Raw genomic sequence first — 16,029 nt, 5'->3', positions numbered from 1 at the left:
GGAGGCGTGGAAATCCGCATAACTCGTTTTTACACCTTCACTTCAGCAGAGGATAGAGGAGAGAGAGAGAGAGAGAGAGAGAGAGAGAGAGAGAGAGAGAGAGAGAGAGAGAGAGAGAGAGAGAGAGAGAGAGAGAGAGAGAGAGAGAGAGAGAGAGAGAGATCCTCCTACCTGTAGTGTCTCAGATACCGTGCGTAGTGTTACCTGGAGAAAGCCAGAACAAGTAAAAACATATTGAACGTAGCTCGTGTGAGGTGGCTGATCAAGATCAGAGCTACTGTACTTCATTCAGCCTCCAACTCAACCACCCACCAGTTTTGTCTGCATTTTTTTTGTGGGAGGGGGGCATTGTTCTTTTCACCCCTCCCCTTAGTTTTTCATGTCAAAGCCTTTTGATGGATATAAGAAGAGCAGACTGTTGTGTGAACTTTCATAGTTTTCAGGCGAACCGCTGTTGGGTTGATACAGAATGTAGTTGGGTGGAACTTAATCTACAAACAGCAGTTCATTTTTTTTAAAAGATTTATGGCTCAGTTCATTCCCTAGATCATGCACAGAAATTTTCGGAAGTGGATTTTCTACGTGTTTCTCTGTTTTGGAGTCATCTATGTGAAATTAGGGTGAGTATGAGATTATCCAACCGACTGCAGATCTATATGCTTATGTGTGAATAGAAAAAGACGCAGACACAAACAGGCACACTTAGGCACAATAAATACAGAGGCAGAAAGATACATACATACTCTTGCTCTTTCTAACAGTTCATATTTACAAATCAGACCTCAGACCCACCAGGGTGACATATCCCATTTCCCGCTTACAGTGAGAACGATTATAAAGTCGATGGTTTAAATAATCATTGCACATCTATATCTATCTATAGTGATTTTTTAAACAGAGTAATTCTCGACTATAACAGAGAGAGAGAGAGAGAGAGCGCGATTACAGTGCAAAAGGATTCCTATCTGCACTTTAACTGCTTAAAACAAATTTTCTAAACCCTGACACATCTAAAATGTAGTGCAGTCTCCAGTAATGGGACAATAGAAAAGAGCTCAAGAATAGAATAAGTATGAAAAAAATCGATCTCAACTCCCAGAGGATTTTTTTTTAAGGCCTAGACATAATTTGAGTTTCTATCCATCACACAGACTTGTTGAAATTAACTTGACAACTAGTCTGTCAACCTCACGCATTGCGGCAGCCCTGAAACACAGATATGCTGCAGTCAGAGCCTGACCTGAGACTCCTGAAATGAAGCTCTCCGACTATAGTCTGCTTCATTTGCATGTCACTTTTTTCGTCTGTTATTGCAGACCAAATGTTTGCTTCTTGTTATTTGATCACAATGATCCGAGTCGTTATGTTAATTATAGGAAAGTTATTTGCCAAGCTTTTTTCCCCGTTCTCCCTTACCTGTGTGCCCTTATTAATATCAGTGTTTGGAGCACAGCGAGTTGTATTTCCACATTCCTGAGCTCAGCCGAGTTCTTACCTGTTTAACTGCTAACTCTTTAGAGAATGATATCTGTCTTGCATAACTGGGGGATTTTTTTTTCTCCAAGAATGCTTAGGGTGAGCTTGGATTGGGAAGATGTTTTACTTCTGAGCTTTAAATCAATACAAGTGGAAAACAGCAATAAGCTTAAAATGAAGATAATTGCTAAGTATATCCAGAGACTTGCAGATCTTGCAAAGTCCCTCCTGCCCTCCCAGCTTCATGCCCGCTGCCTCCTACCGGGCCATAGAGTGTTTTTCTATCCCTACCTTGTCCATACTTTTAACTGGGGAGAAATTTAAACGTTTTAAACATCTTAACCTATGCAGCTCACTGGATTCTTGAATTGGTTGGTATTATGATTTTTTTGTTGTTGTTGTACATCTTTCCAACGAGATATATGGATTTTTATTTCAATGATGGAAAACTAGGAATTTCTAGGGGAAAATGCAGACTGGGCAGAAACTCCGACCACTCCTGTTTCTCACCATTTGTACACCAGATATATAATCAATTGTCCTGAGGGAGGGGTTACAGTACTCAGAGTGGGAGAGGAAGATACAGGAATTTGGACCCAGGTGGTGGATCTCAGAGATGACTGGTTTCGGAGTGAAAACATACTGATCACTTTGAGTATGTCATTTGAAAAAAAGATCCAATGATAAGGTTCAGTACATGATGTTGGAGACATAGTGTGGTACTGCAGTACATGGGCAAGATGAACAACAATATCTGTTGCCTCTATATGTAGGTGGCAGACAAACAAACCTGTGATTGTAGGATCCATCTCTGTAGGTGTCAGTGGGTGCTGCACACGCCCAATATTGAGTAAGCTCCTTCATTGTATTAAAGTGGGGGAAGGGTATTTGTATTGTTTGGCACCTTCCAATCATTTTGAAATGTTGGCACCTTTAGCTGATAGAAAATATTATTTAAGCAAAATAGACAAAGAATGGGTATGATAAAATGCATTTTCCCTATCAAGTACAGTTAATGGATCAAATGTAGTGGTTTTCATATTGCCCTATCTCAATTGAAGATGTGAAAATGTTCAGTATCCTATAATACGTAATATAACAGTTCTTCTCAATCATCTTTTGGAGGCACACCTAGGTTTTTAGGATCTATCTCATGCATATTCATTGTGGTAATCCTTAAAAAAAAATCTCCACTCCAGGAGTGGGTTGAGAAGCAGCGAAGCACTGGTAAAATAGAGAAATGTACATTTATAAGGGAATGCCACTAAAGTCTGTAAGATGGAGTAAGTTGGGAAGTGTATAGTGACAAGAGATCTGGTGTTGAAGAGGTGCTATGTGACTAGGGCAGGGCCAGTGCTAGACATGATGGGGCCCAGGGCAGATGCTAAGGAGAGGACCCCAAAGCTGGCTTGCAGGCTGTCCCTCTTCAACTTCAGGCAGGTTTGGGGCCCCCAGTAACATGGGGCCCAGGGCAATTGCTGTTTGCCCAGTCCTGACACCGGCCCTGGTCTAGGGTAGGGTATACTGATATAATTCTTGTATAAATCACAGCTTCATTGTTTTTATCTGACTTTGTTTTGGATATTTCCCTGTTTTAATTGTCTGAAGTGTATTTCTCCTATTTGGCCAGCAGATGGTGCATGTTTATGCTTAAAGTTGTTACAGGGAACTGAGGGGTCCTTTTACTAAGGTGCGCCGAAAAGTGGCCTGCACTGGTGTAGATGCGTGTATTGGACACGCGCAGGTTCATTTTTCAGCGCACCTGAAAAAAGGCCTTATATTTTTAGGAACATGTACAAGTGAGGTGAGTTGGGGGGGGGGGGAGGGAGAAAAGGAATTGCTTACTTAATAAAACACTTGGCTATCTGTGCTCAAACAGAAAATATTAGGTCCCCCTTAACCTCTGTTTGCACTTTATTTAACTCCTTAAAACAATTTTTTACCATCCTGACACAGGGAATACAGTTGCTAGGAAAGGGACAATGGGCTACAGCATAAGCATAAAATAATAAACCTTGGAGCTGGGACCCTGTTCGACCCCCTTTTACCCCCCTCCCCTTCCCCCTCCCTCTGTCTGCCCCCACCAATAACCCTCCGACACCAGAGTTGGGTAAATATAGGCCGCAGCTTGCTTTATTAACCATGTCCAATTCACTGTAAAGGGCATTCTTTGGATCTCCTCTCCTTTACATTTTTGGACGAACAACTTTTTTCCCTGCACGATGCCGGCTGGGTTGATACTCCCTGGTCAGACCATTACAAGTTGTTTTACATAAGTACATAAGTAATGCCATACTGGGAAAAGACCAAGGGTCCATCGAGCCCAGCATCCTGTCCACGACAGCGGCCAATCCAGGCCAAGGGCACCTGGCAAGCTTCCCAAACATACAAACATTCTATACATGTTATTCCTGGAATTTTGGAGTTTTCCAAGTCCGTTTAGTAGCGTTTTATGGACTTGTCCTTTAGGAAACCGTCCAACCCCTTTTTAAACTCTGCTAAGCTAACTGCCTTCACCACTTTCTCCGGCAACGAATTCCAGAGTTTAATTACACGTTGGGTGAAGAAAAATTTTCTCCGATTTGTTTTAAATTTACTACACTGTAGTTTCATCGCATGCCCCCTAGTCCTAGTATTTTTGGAAAGCGTGAACAGACGCTTCACATCCACCTGTTCCACTCCACTCATTATTTTATATACCTCTATCATGTCTCCCCTCAGCCGTCTCTTCTCCAAGCTATATAGCCCTAGCCTCCTTAATCTTTCTTCATAGGGAAGTCGTCCCATCCCCGCTATCATTTTAGTCGCCCTTCGCTGCACCTTTTCCAATTCTACTATATCTTTCTTGAGATGCGGCGACCAGAATTGAACACAATACTCAAGGTGTGGTCGAACCATGGAGCGATACAACGGCATTATAACATCCTCACATCTGTTTTCCATACCTTTCCTGATAATACCCAACATTCTATTCGCTTTCTTAGCCGCAGCAGCACACTGAGCAGAAGGTTTCAGTGTGTTATCGACGACGACACCCAGATCCCTTTCTTGGTCCGTAACTCCTAATGTGGAACCTTGCATGACGTAGCTATAATTCGGGTTCTTTTTTCCCACATGCATCACCTTGCATTTGCTCACATTAAACATAATCTGCCATTTAGCCGCCCAGTCTCCCAGTCTCGTAAGGTCCTCTTGTAATTTTTCACAATCCTGTCGCGATTTAACGACTTTGAATAACTTTGTGTCATCAGCAAATTTAATTACCTCGCTAGTTACTCCCATCTCTAAATCATTTATAAATATATTAAAAAGCAGCGGTCCTAGCACGGACCCCTGAGGAACCCCACTAACTACCCTTCTCCATTGTGAATACTGCCCATTTAACCCCACTCTCTGTTTCCTATCCTTCAACCAGTTTTTAATCCACAATAGGACATTTCCTCCTATCCCATGACCCTCCAATTTCCTCTGTAGCCTTTCATGCGGTACCTTGTCAAACGCCTTTTGAAAATCCAGATACACAATATCAACCGACTCCCCTTTGTCCACATATTTGTTCACTCCTTCAAAGAATTGAAGTAAATTGGTCAGGCAAGATTTCCCCACACAAAAGCCATGCTGACTTGGTCTCAGTAATCCATGTCCTCGGATGTGCTCTGTAATTTTGTTTTTGATAATAGCCTTGCGTTGGCAACGCTCAGGCCTTCCAAAGACCCACAAGATCCTCCAGTATTATTCTAGAGGCGCCATTGATCCCTGCCTATTCTGGAAGGCTATCTATACTAACAACAGGGAGTTACTACCTAACTCGCCTACCTACCTCTCTGACTGGGAAACTAAATGCAAGTCAGTGCTGGATTCCATTGCGCCTTTATATCTTAAAACTTCTATTATCCGCAAGTCAACTCCCTGGTACTCCGCTGATCTTAGAGCCTTGAAGTCTGAGACGAGAAGACTAGAACGAGCTTGGCGTAAACGGAAAACAGACCTGACACTGGAGGCCTGGAAAACCTATCACCGCAAATATAAATATGCAATCCAGCAAGCAAAGCGCTCCTACTTTTCTTCTAACTTGCTGTCTGATGGCCGTGACATACAAAAGGTGTATCAGCTGCTACGCTCCTTCCTTGATACCCGCAAACTGGAAGTTCCCAGTGCTGTCACTCCGTCTGCCACCCAACTTGCCACCTACTTTAAAGAGAAAATCTCAACCTTGCGGTCTTCCACTGTAAGATGTTTTTCGGATGTAGATGACTTCTTGGATTCCTTGGTTAAGCCTACAGATTTCTGCCCGGCTGATCGCACTTGGACTGATTTTAACCATCTATTACCCGACAACGTATCCTCTGCTTTACGAAAGTTCTCCAATAAACATTGTAGATTGGATGTCTGTCCGGCCCATCTTCTAAAAGCCGCCCCGAAGTGTTTTGTCAAAGATCTGACCTGCTACCTAAACTTTATGTTAAGCACTTGTTCCTTCCCATCAGGCCATGGTAACATTCTCCTCACCCCCATACTGAAGAACCAACAGAAAAAGCCAGATGTTATCTCTAGCTATCATCCAGTGGCTTCAATTCCTTTGTTCACCAAGCTAATGGAGAGTATGGTGAACACTCAGCTCAATGACTTCCTGGCTGCCCATGGCATCCTTCACTACTCACAGTCCGGCTTCCGTGCTCAATATAGTACAGAAACTGTTTTAGTCACCCTCCTCTCAAACTTTAAACAAGAATTGGCCATCGGAAGGAAGGTACTACTGCTCCAATTTGACATGTCAAGCGCCTTCGATATGGTGGACCATGAACTACTATTACATTTACTAGACTCTTACGGCGTAGGAGGATCTGTTCTGCACTGGTTTGAGGGCTTCCTAACCACTAGAACCTACCAGGTCACAGCGAACTCCGCATTCTCTTCGCCGTGGAAAGCCTCTTGCGGGGTACCTCAGGGCTCCCCCCTTTCACCATCCTTATTCAATGTTATGCTGACACCTCTAGCCTCCGCCCTAGCATAACTAGGCCTAAATCCTTTCATCTATGCAGACGATATTACTATCTACATCCCCTTTCATACCACCATATCGGAAATCGCTGATCGCATCGACTCATGCCTCTCCACCATTTCGCATTGGGCTCAGGTGTTTCGCTTTAAATTGAACAAGGAAAAAACCCAATGTCTCGTTCTCTCATCCACCTATGCCCAGATTATCGACACAGTGCTGCCACTAAAGGGCTACTCTCTCCCAATTTCCAACAGTCTGTGACTCTTAGGAGTGCACCTGGACAAGCACCTCCAGTTGGATAATAACATGCATTTGGTCTCCAAACGAATGTTTCATGCTATGTGGAGGCTAAGACGCATATGATGCCTCCTTACCAGAGCCCTATTCCGTACCCTTGTGCACTGGCTGGTTCTCTCCCATCTGGATTACTGTAGCGGAATTTATGCAGGCTGCAAGATCTCCTTACTGAAAAAGTTCCAGACAGTCCAGAACACTGCTGCGAGACTGATTCTAGGAGAACGTTGTTATGCTCATGCCGAGCCTCTTCGCTTCAGGCTCCACTGGCTACCTGTACAGGAGCGCATCACTTTTAAGCTCTGCTCCTTAACCCACAAAATCATCTATGGGTTGGCTACTGAGTACATGCTCCCATTGATCGACCTTCCTCCCAGGAAGGCCACGCCTGCTGCACGGACGTATCTCCACCTATACTTCCCAACTTGTAAGGGAGTCAAGTACAAAAGGATTTTCACCTCTTCCTTCCGCTACTGGGGCCCTAAATCCTGGAACGCTCTCCCGCAGCACCTTAAAGCACAAGTGGACCACGGCCTTTTCAAGAAGCTGCTGAAAACCCACTTCTTTACTAAAAGCTACACCCGTGGTTACTCCGCAATATGATAACCCCCTCCTGATCCCCACCCTGCTCTGCCTTCTGTTGCTAGTTATTTTTTTTTCCCACCATCTATCCTCTGTCTCCTCTGCACTGTCTTTCAGCTTGTTTGTATATCTGCCTAATTTTTATAAGCCACATTGTGCCTGCATGAGTGGGAAAATGTGGGATATAAATGTACAATAAATAAATGTACTTAACTTCATTAACTTGAAGAAATAACATGACCCCCCCCCCCCCACCCTGAGCTACATATGTCCAGGCTTAACATCCAGTCAGCCCCCCCCCCCCCCCGCCGCTCACCGTATTAGCAAAGCGGCCACTTCTCGGCATCTTCCAGGCCCCGCCTTAACAGCAAGGGCCCTGATCCGTGCAGACCTCCGCACATCTTCCGGGTCGCCCAACCCGCCTGTCATGCCATGGCTTGGCCCCCATGAGCCATAGCTCCTGTAGCTCAGGATTTGATTGCTTCTTTTTGCCACAGGGGGAGGTTCTTGTGCCCGCAAGGACTCTCCTCCCCCCCCAGAAAGCTGCGGCCTTCAGACCCTGTCCCTCCCATTTTTCTCCAGACAGTCCTGAATATCCAACAAAAACAAGTCCAGGCCCACATCGGACAAATGCACCCAGTCCCTTGCAAATAATCCCACACATTGAGTGTCCACCCAGGTGTGCCTGATTTGAAGGCCCCCCCCCCCCTTGCCATGATCCACGCACTGACCTGCCGGTTGATCTTACTCAATCCCCGGCGCCACTTGCAGGCCGGGAGGCAGGCCGGTCTGGGAATAATGTCTGAACACACCACCATTGTATAAGGGAACCATGCCATTGCCAGTCGCAAGTCCTCTTTTACCGTGTCGATGAGCCTCTTGCCTGTCCAGCCATCCACATCGTTGCCACCCAAATGGAGAAGTAACATCTGAGAGTGCCGGGGCGCATCCTGCACCCGATACAGTAACGGCAGGAGCTGACTCCATCTCATTCTACGCTCACCCCACCAGGATATTCTGATCCCTTGCCATGCCAATCCCCGTTGGACCCCTCCTGGCCGTTGCGCCGCTCGGACTCTAGCCCAGTGGACGAAAGAATGACTGACAATCCACACTGCATATGTCGAACCAGCATCTAAAAGTGGGAGGGCCAAACATGGACCCCCCAAGATCATCAAAGAACAAACAACTAACAAGTGTTATAGAATAGGCCTAGCAGACAGTAGTTCCAGGCATTGCACCGCCCAAACCCATCCTCTCAAAAAGGCCGGATGTAACCCAGATAGGCCCCAGGAGCTCACCTGCCAATACTGCGAATGGTGTCCGCTTCCAAGCCCGCTTGACTGGCACTTGTAGCCACCCCAATGTGGAAGGAATGCGTACCAAACTGACTCGGGTTCTCCCCTGCCGTCCCAAGACACCGACGGAGTACCGCTGCAAATTGGTACCTCGTTAGCACCGCGCCGTCGGCATGCACCAAGAGAGAGGGAGATCCCATGGGCCGGACCTCTGAGTAGTCTGTCAACAAAGCCACTGGACAGGAGTCCATACCTTGAACCCCCCTCAACGCTATCGTTCTACCTATCCCCCTCTGGTCTGTTTTAGACCACAACAACTTGATGTGGAACAAACCGTCCTGAATGCGCACATTTTCGTACAGTAGCCCCGAGGACACCTCAGCTGACCCACGCCTTGCCACCACCTCGCCGCCACCCGAAAAGCCCCATAAAAGGCCAAGGCAAAGGTTGCTCGGAATAGCCTGGCTTCGAAAGCCGACCGAGCCACCTCTCCAACTACTTGCAACACTCACACTAACAAGCTGTGGGTGATCGGCTGACGTGCATCCCCCATTGGCGGAACTGCTCTGCTCCAGCCTTTTAAGGCACTGCTCACTAGGAAACGGGTACTAGGTTGACCCCATCCAAAAGCCTTGCTGAAAAACGTGAAGCCCGCCAGCTAGTGCCTCACCGCATTCCGCTTGCCCCTCGGACCAGCCCTCACTCTGAAGAAAGCTAGACACTCGATCATAGCCGCTGACGTAGGCAGACCAAGTTGTCGGTGCTACCAAGGTCCTCAACATCTTCCACACCTCTGGTCTCTGAGTTGCCAAAGTTGCTCCAGCATCTGCTGCCCTTCCATGTCCATTTCTGGTGCTAGGGCCCTGAAAGCCTGAAATTGAAATCGAGACAACGCATCAGCTACCTGATTATCCAGTCCTGGTACGTCTAGCCCTGAGACGTACGTTCAGCCGCAAACAGCGCAGCACCAATTCCTGAATCAAGGAGTTCACCATCAAGCAATGCGCCGTCTGCTTGTTCACCACCTCCACCACCCCTTGATTGTCGCACCACACCAGTATACTCCTATCCCACAACTGCCCCGGCCACAACTCACAGGCTACCACAAACGGAAACAGTTCCAAAAAGGTGATATTCTTTGTAAGTCCTGCCTCAATCCAACTTTCCGGCCACAGGGAAGCACACCAAGCACCCGCACAGTAGACTCCAAAACCCGTGCTCCCCACCGCATCTGTAAACAGCTCAAGATCCACATTGGACATCTCTGCACTCCGCAGTGCCAACGTACTGTTAAATGCCGACAGGAAGTCCAACCACATCCGCAGATCGCTGCGCACCCCCGCAGATAAACGGACATGATGGTGAGGTTGCACTACCCCAGATGTCACCACTGCCAGACGCCGTGAAAAGGCATGCCCCATCAGGATGACCCTACAAGCAAAACTTAGACTCCCAAATAAGGACTGGATGACCCCCAGTGTGGCCTTCTTTACCTGTAACACCCCCAAGTTCTGCTCCTCCAATTGCACCACCTTCTCTTGTGGCAACCACGTCACCATGCGCACTGTGTCGATCTCGATGCCCAAAAAAGTCAGGACCGACGCAGGGCCCTCCATCTTGTTGGAAGCCAACGGCATGCCAAAGTCAGCCACCACCTGTAAAAAGGCTCCCAACAACCTACCACAATCTCCACTATCCCGGGCTCCTATGAACAGGAAATCTTCCACATAGTGCACCAGAGTGTCCAACCCCACCCTCTGCAAAGTCACTCAATGCACGAAGGAGCTGAAATGCTCAAAATAAGCAAATGACACAGAGCACCCCATCGGCAAACATCGGTCGAAATAAAAGGCCCCGTCAAAATGAAACCCTAGCAGCGGAAAGGCAGATGGGTGGACCGACAACAACCTAAAGGCTGCCTCTATATCGACTTTTGCCAACTGCGCTCCGACTCCACACTGGCGCACAAGTCGCACCGCGCAATCAAACGAGGTGTACTGCACTGAGCAGCAGTCTTTGGGAATGCCCGCATTCACCGACCTGCCCAACGGATAGGACAGGTTGTGTATCAAACGGAACTTCCCTGTCTGCTTTTTCGGGATCACTGCCAACGGGGACAGCATAAAAGGGGAGAAGGGGCGACCGACAAATGGGCCCGCCCCCGTGCCCAACTGTAACTCCTTATCCAGTTTGCCTCACACTACCCTCCCCAGTCTCAAGACTGACACCGAGTTCTGCACCCAATTAGGCACTACCTACTCCTGGTAAGGAATAATGAACCCTTCTGTGAAACCTTTCTCCAGCGTCACCGCTGCTTATTTTGCCGGGTATTGGTGGAGCCATGGCAGCATCGCAGCAACCCTCACCGGCATGGGCCCCCGTTCTAACCACCTACTGTTTAACGGCAGGTGCACCCCCTATTCCCTTCCTCGGACATTTGACTGCGGCGTGTCCTTGCCTGCACGCGGAACACGCGTGGCGAAACTTACAATCCGGGAACAGACAGGCCACTCTATTAAATCGCCAGCAGACAGACCCCATGGCACTGCCCTCCCCCCTCTCCATGGCACAAAAGGGCTTGCCCGAGCTGGGCAGAGTGAATCCTCCTTTGCCTGCCCCCCTCCCCCCGCCGCCACAGATCGAGGTGCCATGTGTACCAACCAAAGGTTGATAGATATCCTGTGTACCCAAGGTCATGTGTGTGTTCTCCTCCATTTTGTTTTGAAAGGCTTTGTCGTAGCTTAGCCAAGCCCAACCCCGAAGCGCTGGAATGCGTCCAACATGGAATCCGCATATGCCAACATCATGCCATACTGACTCTGATCACTTCACCCCCAGATGCTGGTCAGACGCAAAAAGGATCGCATCCAGTTGACCACCGTTTTTGCGACCTTGCGCTCCTTTGGTCCTTCGGTCTGATCTTTGCTACACTTCGCACACTTCCGTCTCTTCCTGCCCTCTAACAAACAGAATATATCAATGCACCAACTTTGCCTGATCCTCTTCCGTAACGAACATGGCACCTGTTCCCAAAGCTCTGACAAGGCCACTAAGGCCGGCGGTCCTTTAGCCCCCTCCCCGGCGCCTGTCGTCTTGCCTTCCTGTCGTGTACAGCCCCCCGCCTGAGAGGTGGAGGAAGATGATGTAGAGGAAGAAGAGGAGGAACCAGAAGAGAAGGAAGAGTCCCTACTCCGCTTCCCCCTCCCCCTCCGCTTGCGCTGTGCCCCTTCCCCTGCCCCCCACTAGGGCCCCCTCTATCACCGTCTCCAGACGCTGTAGCACCTGGCACAGCAATTCCAGCAGCTGCCGCCGGGCCATATTCCTGCACTCCATCCTGCCGCACTGGGTCCTCTGTGCTTAGCAAGGTCCACTCCTGACATGGCACCTGCTCCCAAAGCTCTGACAAGGCCACTAAGGCCGGCGGTCCTCTAGCCCCCACCCCGGCGCCTGTCGTCGTGTCTTCCTGCCATGTCTAGCCCCCCACCTGAGAGGTGGAGGAAGATGATGTAGAGGAAGAAGAGGAGGAACCAGAAGAGAAGGAAGAGTCCCTACTCCGCTTCCCCCGCCCCCTCCGCTTGCGCCGTGCCCCCTCCCCTGCCCCTTACTAGGGCCCCCTATATTACCGTCTCCAGACGCTGTAGCACCTGGCACAGCCATTCCAGGAGCTGCCGCCGGGCCATATTCCTGCACTCCATCCTGCCGCGCTGGGTCCTCTGTGCTTAGCAAGGTGCACCCGCCGTCATCCAGTTGCTAGCTCCTCTGCCTCCCGCTCCTCTCGACTTGCCACACCCGTTCCAGCACCTTCCATGTTGTTCTGTCCCTGCGGATATAAAACAGGGGAAGCAGCAGGACCGGCCCACCTGGTGCCCCACCCCGCCTCCCAGGTGAGAGCCCCTCCTCCTGCCAGAAACGCCCATCCCGCATCTCCTGCTGCAGACGCGCCCACCCAGGAAGCAACCCAAGGGTAGGCCGCTGGTGCCATTCACAAGGGTAGCCCACAAGGGGGCCAGGCCCCCCATGGATGCGGACCCCACCCAAATGTGGCACTGCCCGCTCCCCATGGGACTCCCTCCCCGGCCCCTCCTGGGAAAAACCCCGCTGAGGCCCTTGGAGCATTCCTTGCCTCCCTGCAACTCATCCTGGCTGCCCCGACGGCCTGCCCGCTCCCCAGACACCGTACAGCCCGTTCCTCATGCCGGCCACTGGGACTCCTATCGACCCCACTGCTCCTGCCCGGGAAAACGCCTCCCCTGCTGGCCCCGCCCAGTCCCCCACGTCTCCACCGGCTGCGCACCCCCCCCCCCCCCGCTTGCCTATGCCCACATGATGTTTTCTTTTTCCTCTTTTTCCCCATTCCTGAAACTGCATCCTCAGTGATAGCTGTCCGGGCCACCTCCTTCGATCTGCGCACTCCCGGGATGCTGAACTTACTACGGAACTCTTCTGCACATGTGCCAAGCACAATCCTCTCATGCCAAAGCACAATCCTCTTGCAGAAGTCCCTAATGCTCATTGCTATGAGTGCACCTATATTTGCATCTCATTAGCACTGAGCATTAGGGCATTGTTCTTCTGCGCTGTTACAGTGCTATTCAGAACACTGTTGGAGTTTTGAGCATCAGGGCACTGAAGCTGCATTGAGCATTGAACCCAGTTCCCCAGAATCTCAGCTCATGGCAGTAGGCTAATCCTCCAATCCAAAGTAAATGTTCTTTGGAATAAAAAGCCCAAATAATTGTAATAATACATGGCTTTTCACAAGTTCAACATAAGGAAGCAAATACATTAGCTAAGCTTATGAAAATGCCAACTCACACCTCCAGGTTGATTTAGGAACACTAGGTAGGTTCCCTGTCCCTGGAGGGCTTACAAGCTAAAGTCTGCACCTGAGGCAATGGAGGATTGCCCAAAATCACAAGGTGCAGCAAGATCATTTGAACCGGGCTTTCCTAGTTGTCAATCTGGTGCTCGAGTGTAGGTTTAGAGCACCAGATTGACAACTAGGAAAGCCCGGTTCAAATCCACTCGTGAATACCCATGCTACTATGCTCACAGAATTTAATAATAGAGAAATGGTAATGAAGGGTTTAGTACCGTGGGGCTCCACTGTTTAATTTTAAAATGTAATATTGATCAAGTCTGTATAACAGTTATTTACGTAAGACTCATTGAAAGCAAGAAGACCCTTTTAAGCTTCTGCAAAGTGTAGTCATTGAGGTGGGATTGGCAGAATAAATACAGTTTAGGTGAAAGTATATATGGGCTCCTATTTTCTATGAGATAGAAAAGGAAGCGAGAAGCCGTAACTGGTAATACTACCGAACTAGTTTATCATCTATAATTGCCACTTCATTGTGTTCTTTTCATACTGTCTTCCAAAATAAAATCTTAGCATCCAAAATAAATGTCACCATGAACATTTTAGAATGAATGCAGTGGTAAAAAAAAAATCAGCCTTAAGGTAATCGAAAATATAGAATAAACAAAGATTACAATTCTAATCTAGTGCAGAAATGAGCTGGTCTCTCCATAATCTTGTCCTCTCTTAAAGGGAAGTGCTATGGAGATTGCTTCTCAAGTTACAAGTTGAGTTTATTCTTATTTGTAAGTTTTGTTTCATGACACATACAATGTATTTGAAGAATGCTATTCAGCGGTATGTACCACAGAGACAGTTAAGGTCAATGAATACTGGAAATTTAATTGTGCCTGCCTTGATCCACTTTCGTCTGGATGTGTCCAGAAAAGGAAATTTTTCAATTGCAGGGCCTCTCCAATGGAATAAATTGCCAACTGGACTGAAACATGAGACTCATTTGTTGGCGTTTAAGCGTCAGCTGAAGGCATACTTGATGTGTTTGGTTTTTATGTTACTGTTGGTTAAATTTAAGGTTATGCTTGAGACTTTCTTGCTGCCTGCATATGGGCTATGAAGTAGGTTTGAGTTTGTAATATTTTGTTTTGTTTTTAGGTCTGTGTGATTTATGTGTTTTAGATATGTATATTTTGTACCTTGCTCTGGACAAGGGTGGGTTATAAATAATAAATCTAAATCTATTACAAAATCATTTAACATTAACCTCATTGTTTACTAAGCCATGCTAGCAGCTGCTGTATGCTAATGCCGACACAGCCCATTCACTTTGAATAGACTGTGTCCGCATTGCCAGTCCGGATATGACCAAAATGGGTGTTTAAGAGTTAGTGGAATCCATTTCCTGGAGATCTCAGGATACCTCATTGCATCTCAATGCCCCTGAGGAACTAACATTTAGGTGGAAAGTGAGCATTTTGCACCCTTAACAATTTGGAGATAAGATCAAAAAATTAATGAAAAGGTCATATGGATTTGAACATTCTTCTCTATAAAGAAACTGATGGCACAAAAAATTATAAGATAACTTCAGTGCATTAAAACCAAATCTGGTCATTTTCCAAATGCAATTTAGGAATTGTTATGAAGGAAACTCAGTGGCACCCAGGTCTTCCATCTCTTCACACAGTGCACACAGCAATATGCCTCCTACAGATTTGCAGTCTTCTTTGTAATGTGAAGATCACACAAAAATCAATTAATCAATCTATCAATCTATCTATCTATCGTTCAATTTATCTAGAGGAATGTGTCCAATCTGACCTCACAAGAAGGCTGAATAAATCGATTGGCATTTCTCTGGGGTTTCCAAAAATATTATTTTTAAAAGCGTGTTGTAACCCCACAGGGATCCAGATTTCCTGTTTGCCACCCTACACAGGAAAGGTTGCTGCAGAAACATGTTCACATTTCTTCTACATAGCTATATAATTTGGATTATCTTTTCCTCTCATGGAATAGTCACAACTCTTTTAACAAAAGCATCACAGAATACCCGGTAATCCTACTTGTTTCTTCCTTTAATAACCTGAAATTTACAGCCGACGGTTTCGATTCCCCTATCCTCCTGTTCGTTAAAGAAATCGCTATTGGTTTCTCCTGAGAAGCAGCACAAATGCGTATGTATCTTGCTTCAGGGTATAAATACAGCATGCATGGCAACAGAATATCAATCAGCGTTAACCTTTTCACAATTGACATAGATTCTCAGAATTTGGACATATGCCTTAATTTGTTAATAGAAAGTAATATGCCTTCTACTCATACACATCATCGTAGCTTATGTAAGGATTTATCAATTCAACGCACGCTAGTAAAAAGTGTAAGATACAGAAATGACCAGATATATTAAAATCTACAGGGCATTTTTTTTATATTTATTAATCTGAATTATCTGAATTCTAGTTGGTACTCCCATGTCTTTATTGTCTGGTGTGTCTGCTTTATATGGTTAAATACAATACGTTTGTAAAATCATAAGGTTTTAGCAATTAAAGATTGAC

General features: G+C 47.1%; 1 protein-coding gene across 1 annotated transcript in view; it reads left to right on the top strand.

Annotated features, from left to right (window-relative positions):
- Window positions 1-269: 269 nt before the first annotated feature.
- WNT7B (Wnt family member 7B) overlaps window positions 270-16,029 on the top strand; it is a 740,164-nt gene continuing 724,404 nt past the window's right edge. The window contains exon 1 of the mRNA XM_030213972.1: window positions 270-620. Within this exon, the coding sequence (XP_030069832.1) occupies window positions 550-620 (71 nt within the window). The 5' untranslated portion in view covers window positions 270-549. The remainder of the gene's footprint in view (window positions 621-16,029) is intronic.

This window comes from Microcaecilia unicolor, chromosome 9 (genome assembly GCF_901765095.1).
Source record: "Microcaecilia unicolor chromosome 9, aMicUni1.1, whole genome shotgun sequence".
NCBI lineage: Eukaryota > Metazoa > Chordata > Amphibia > Gymnophiona > Siphonopidae > Microcaecilia > Microcaecilia unicolor.
This window is presented reverse-complemented; position numbering and strand designations above follow the sequence as displayed.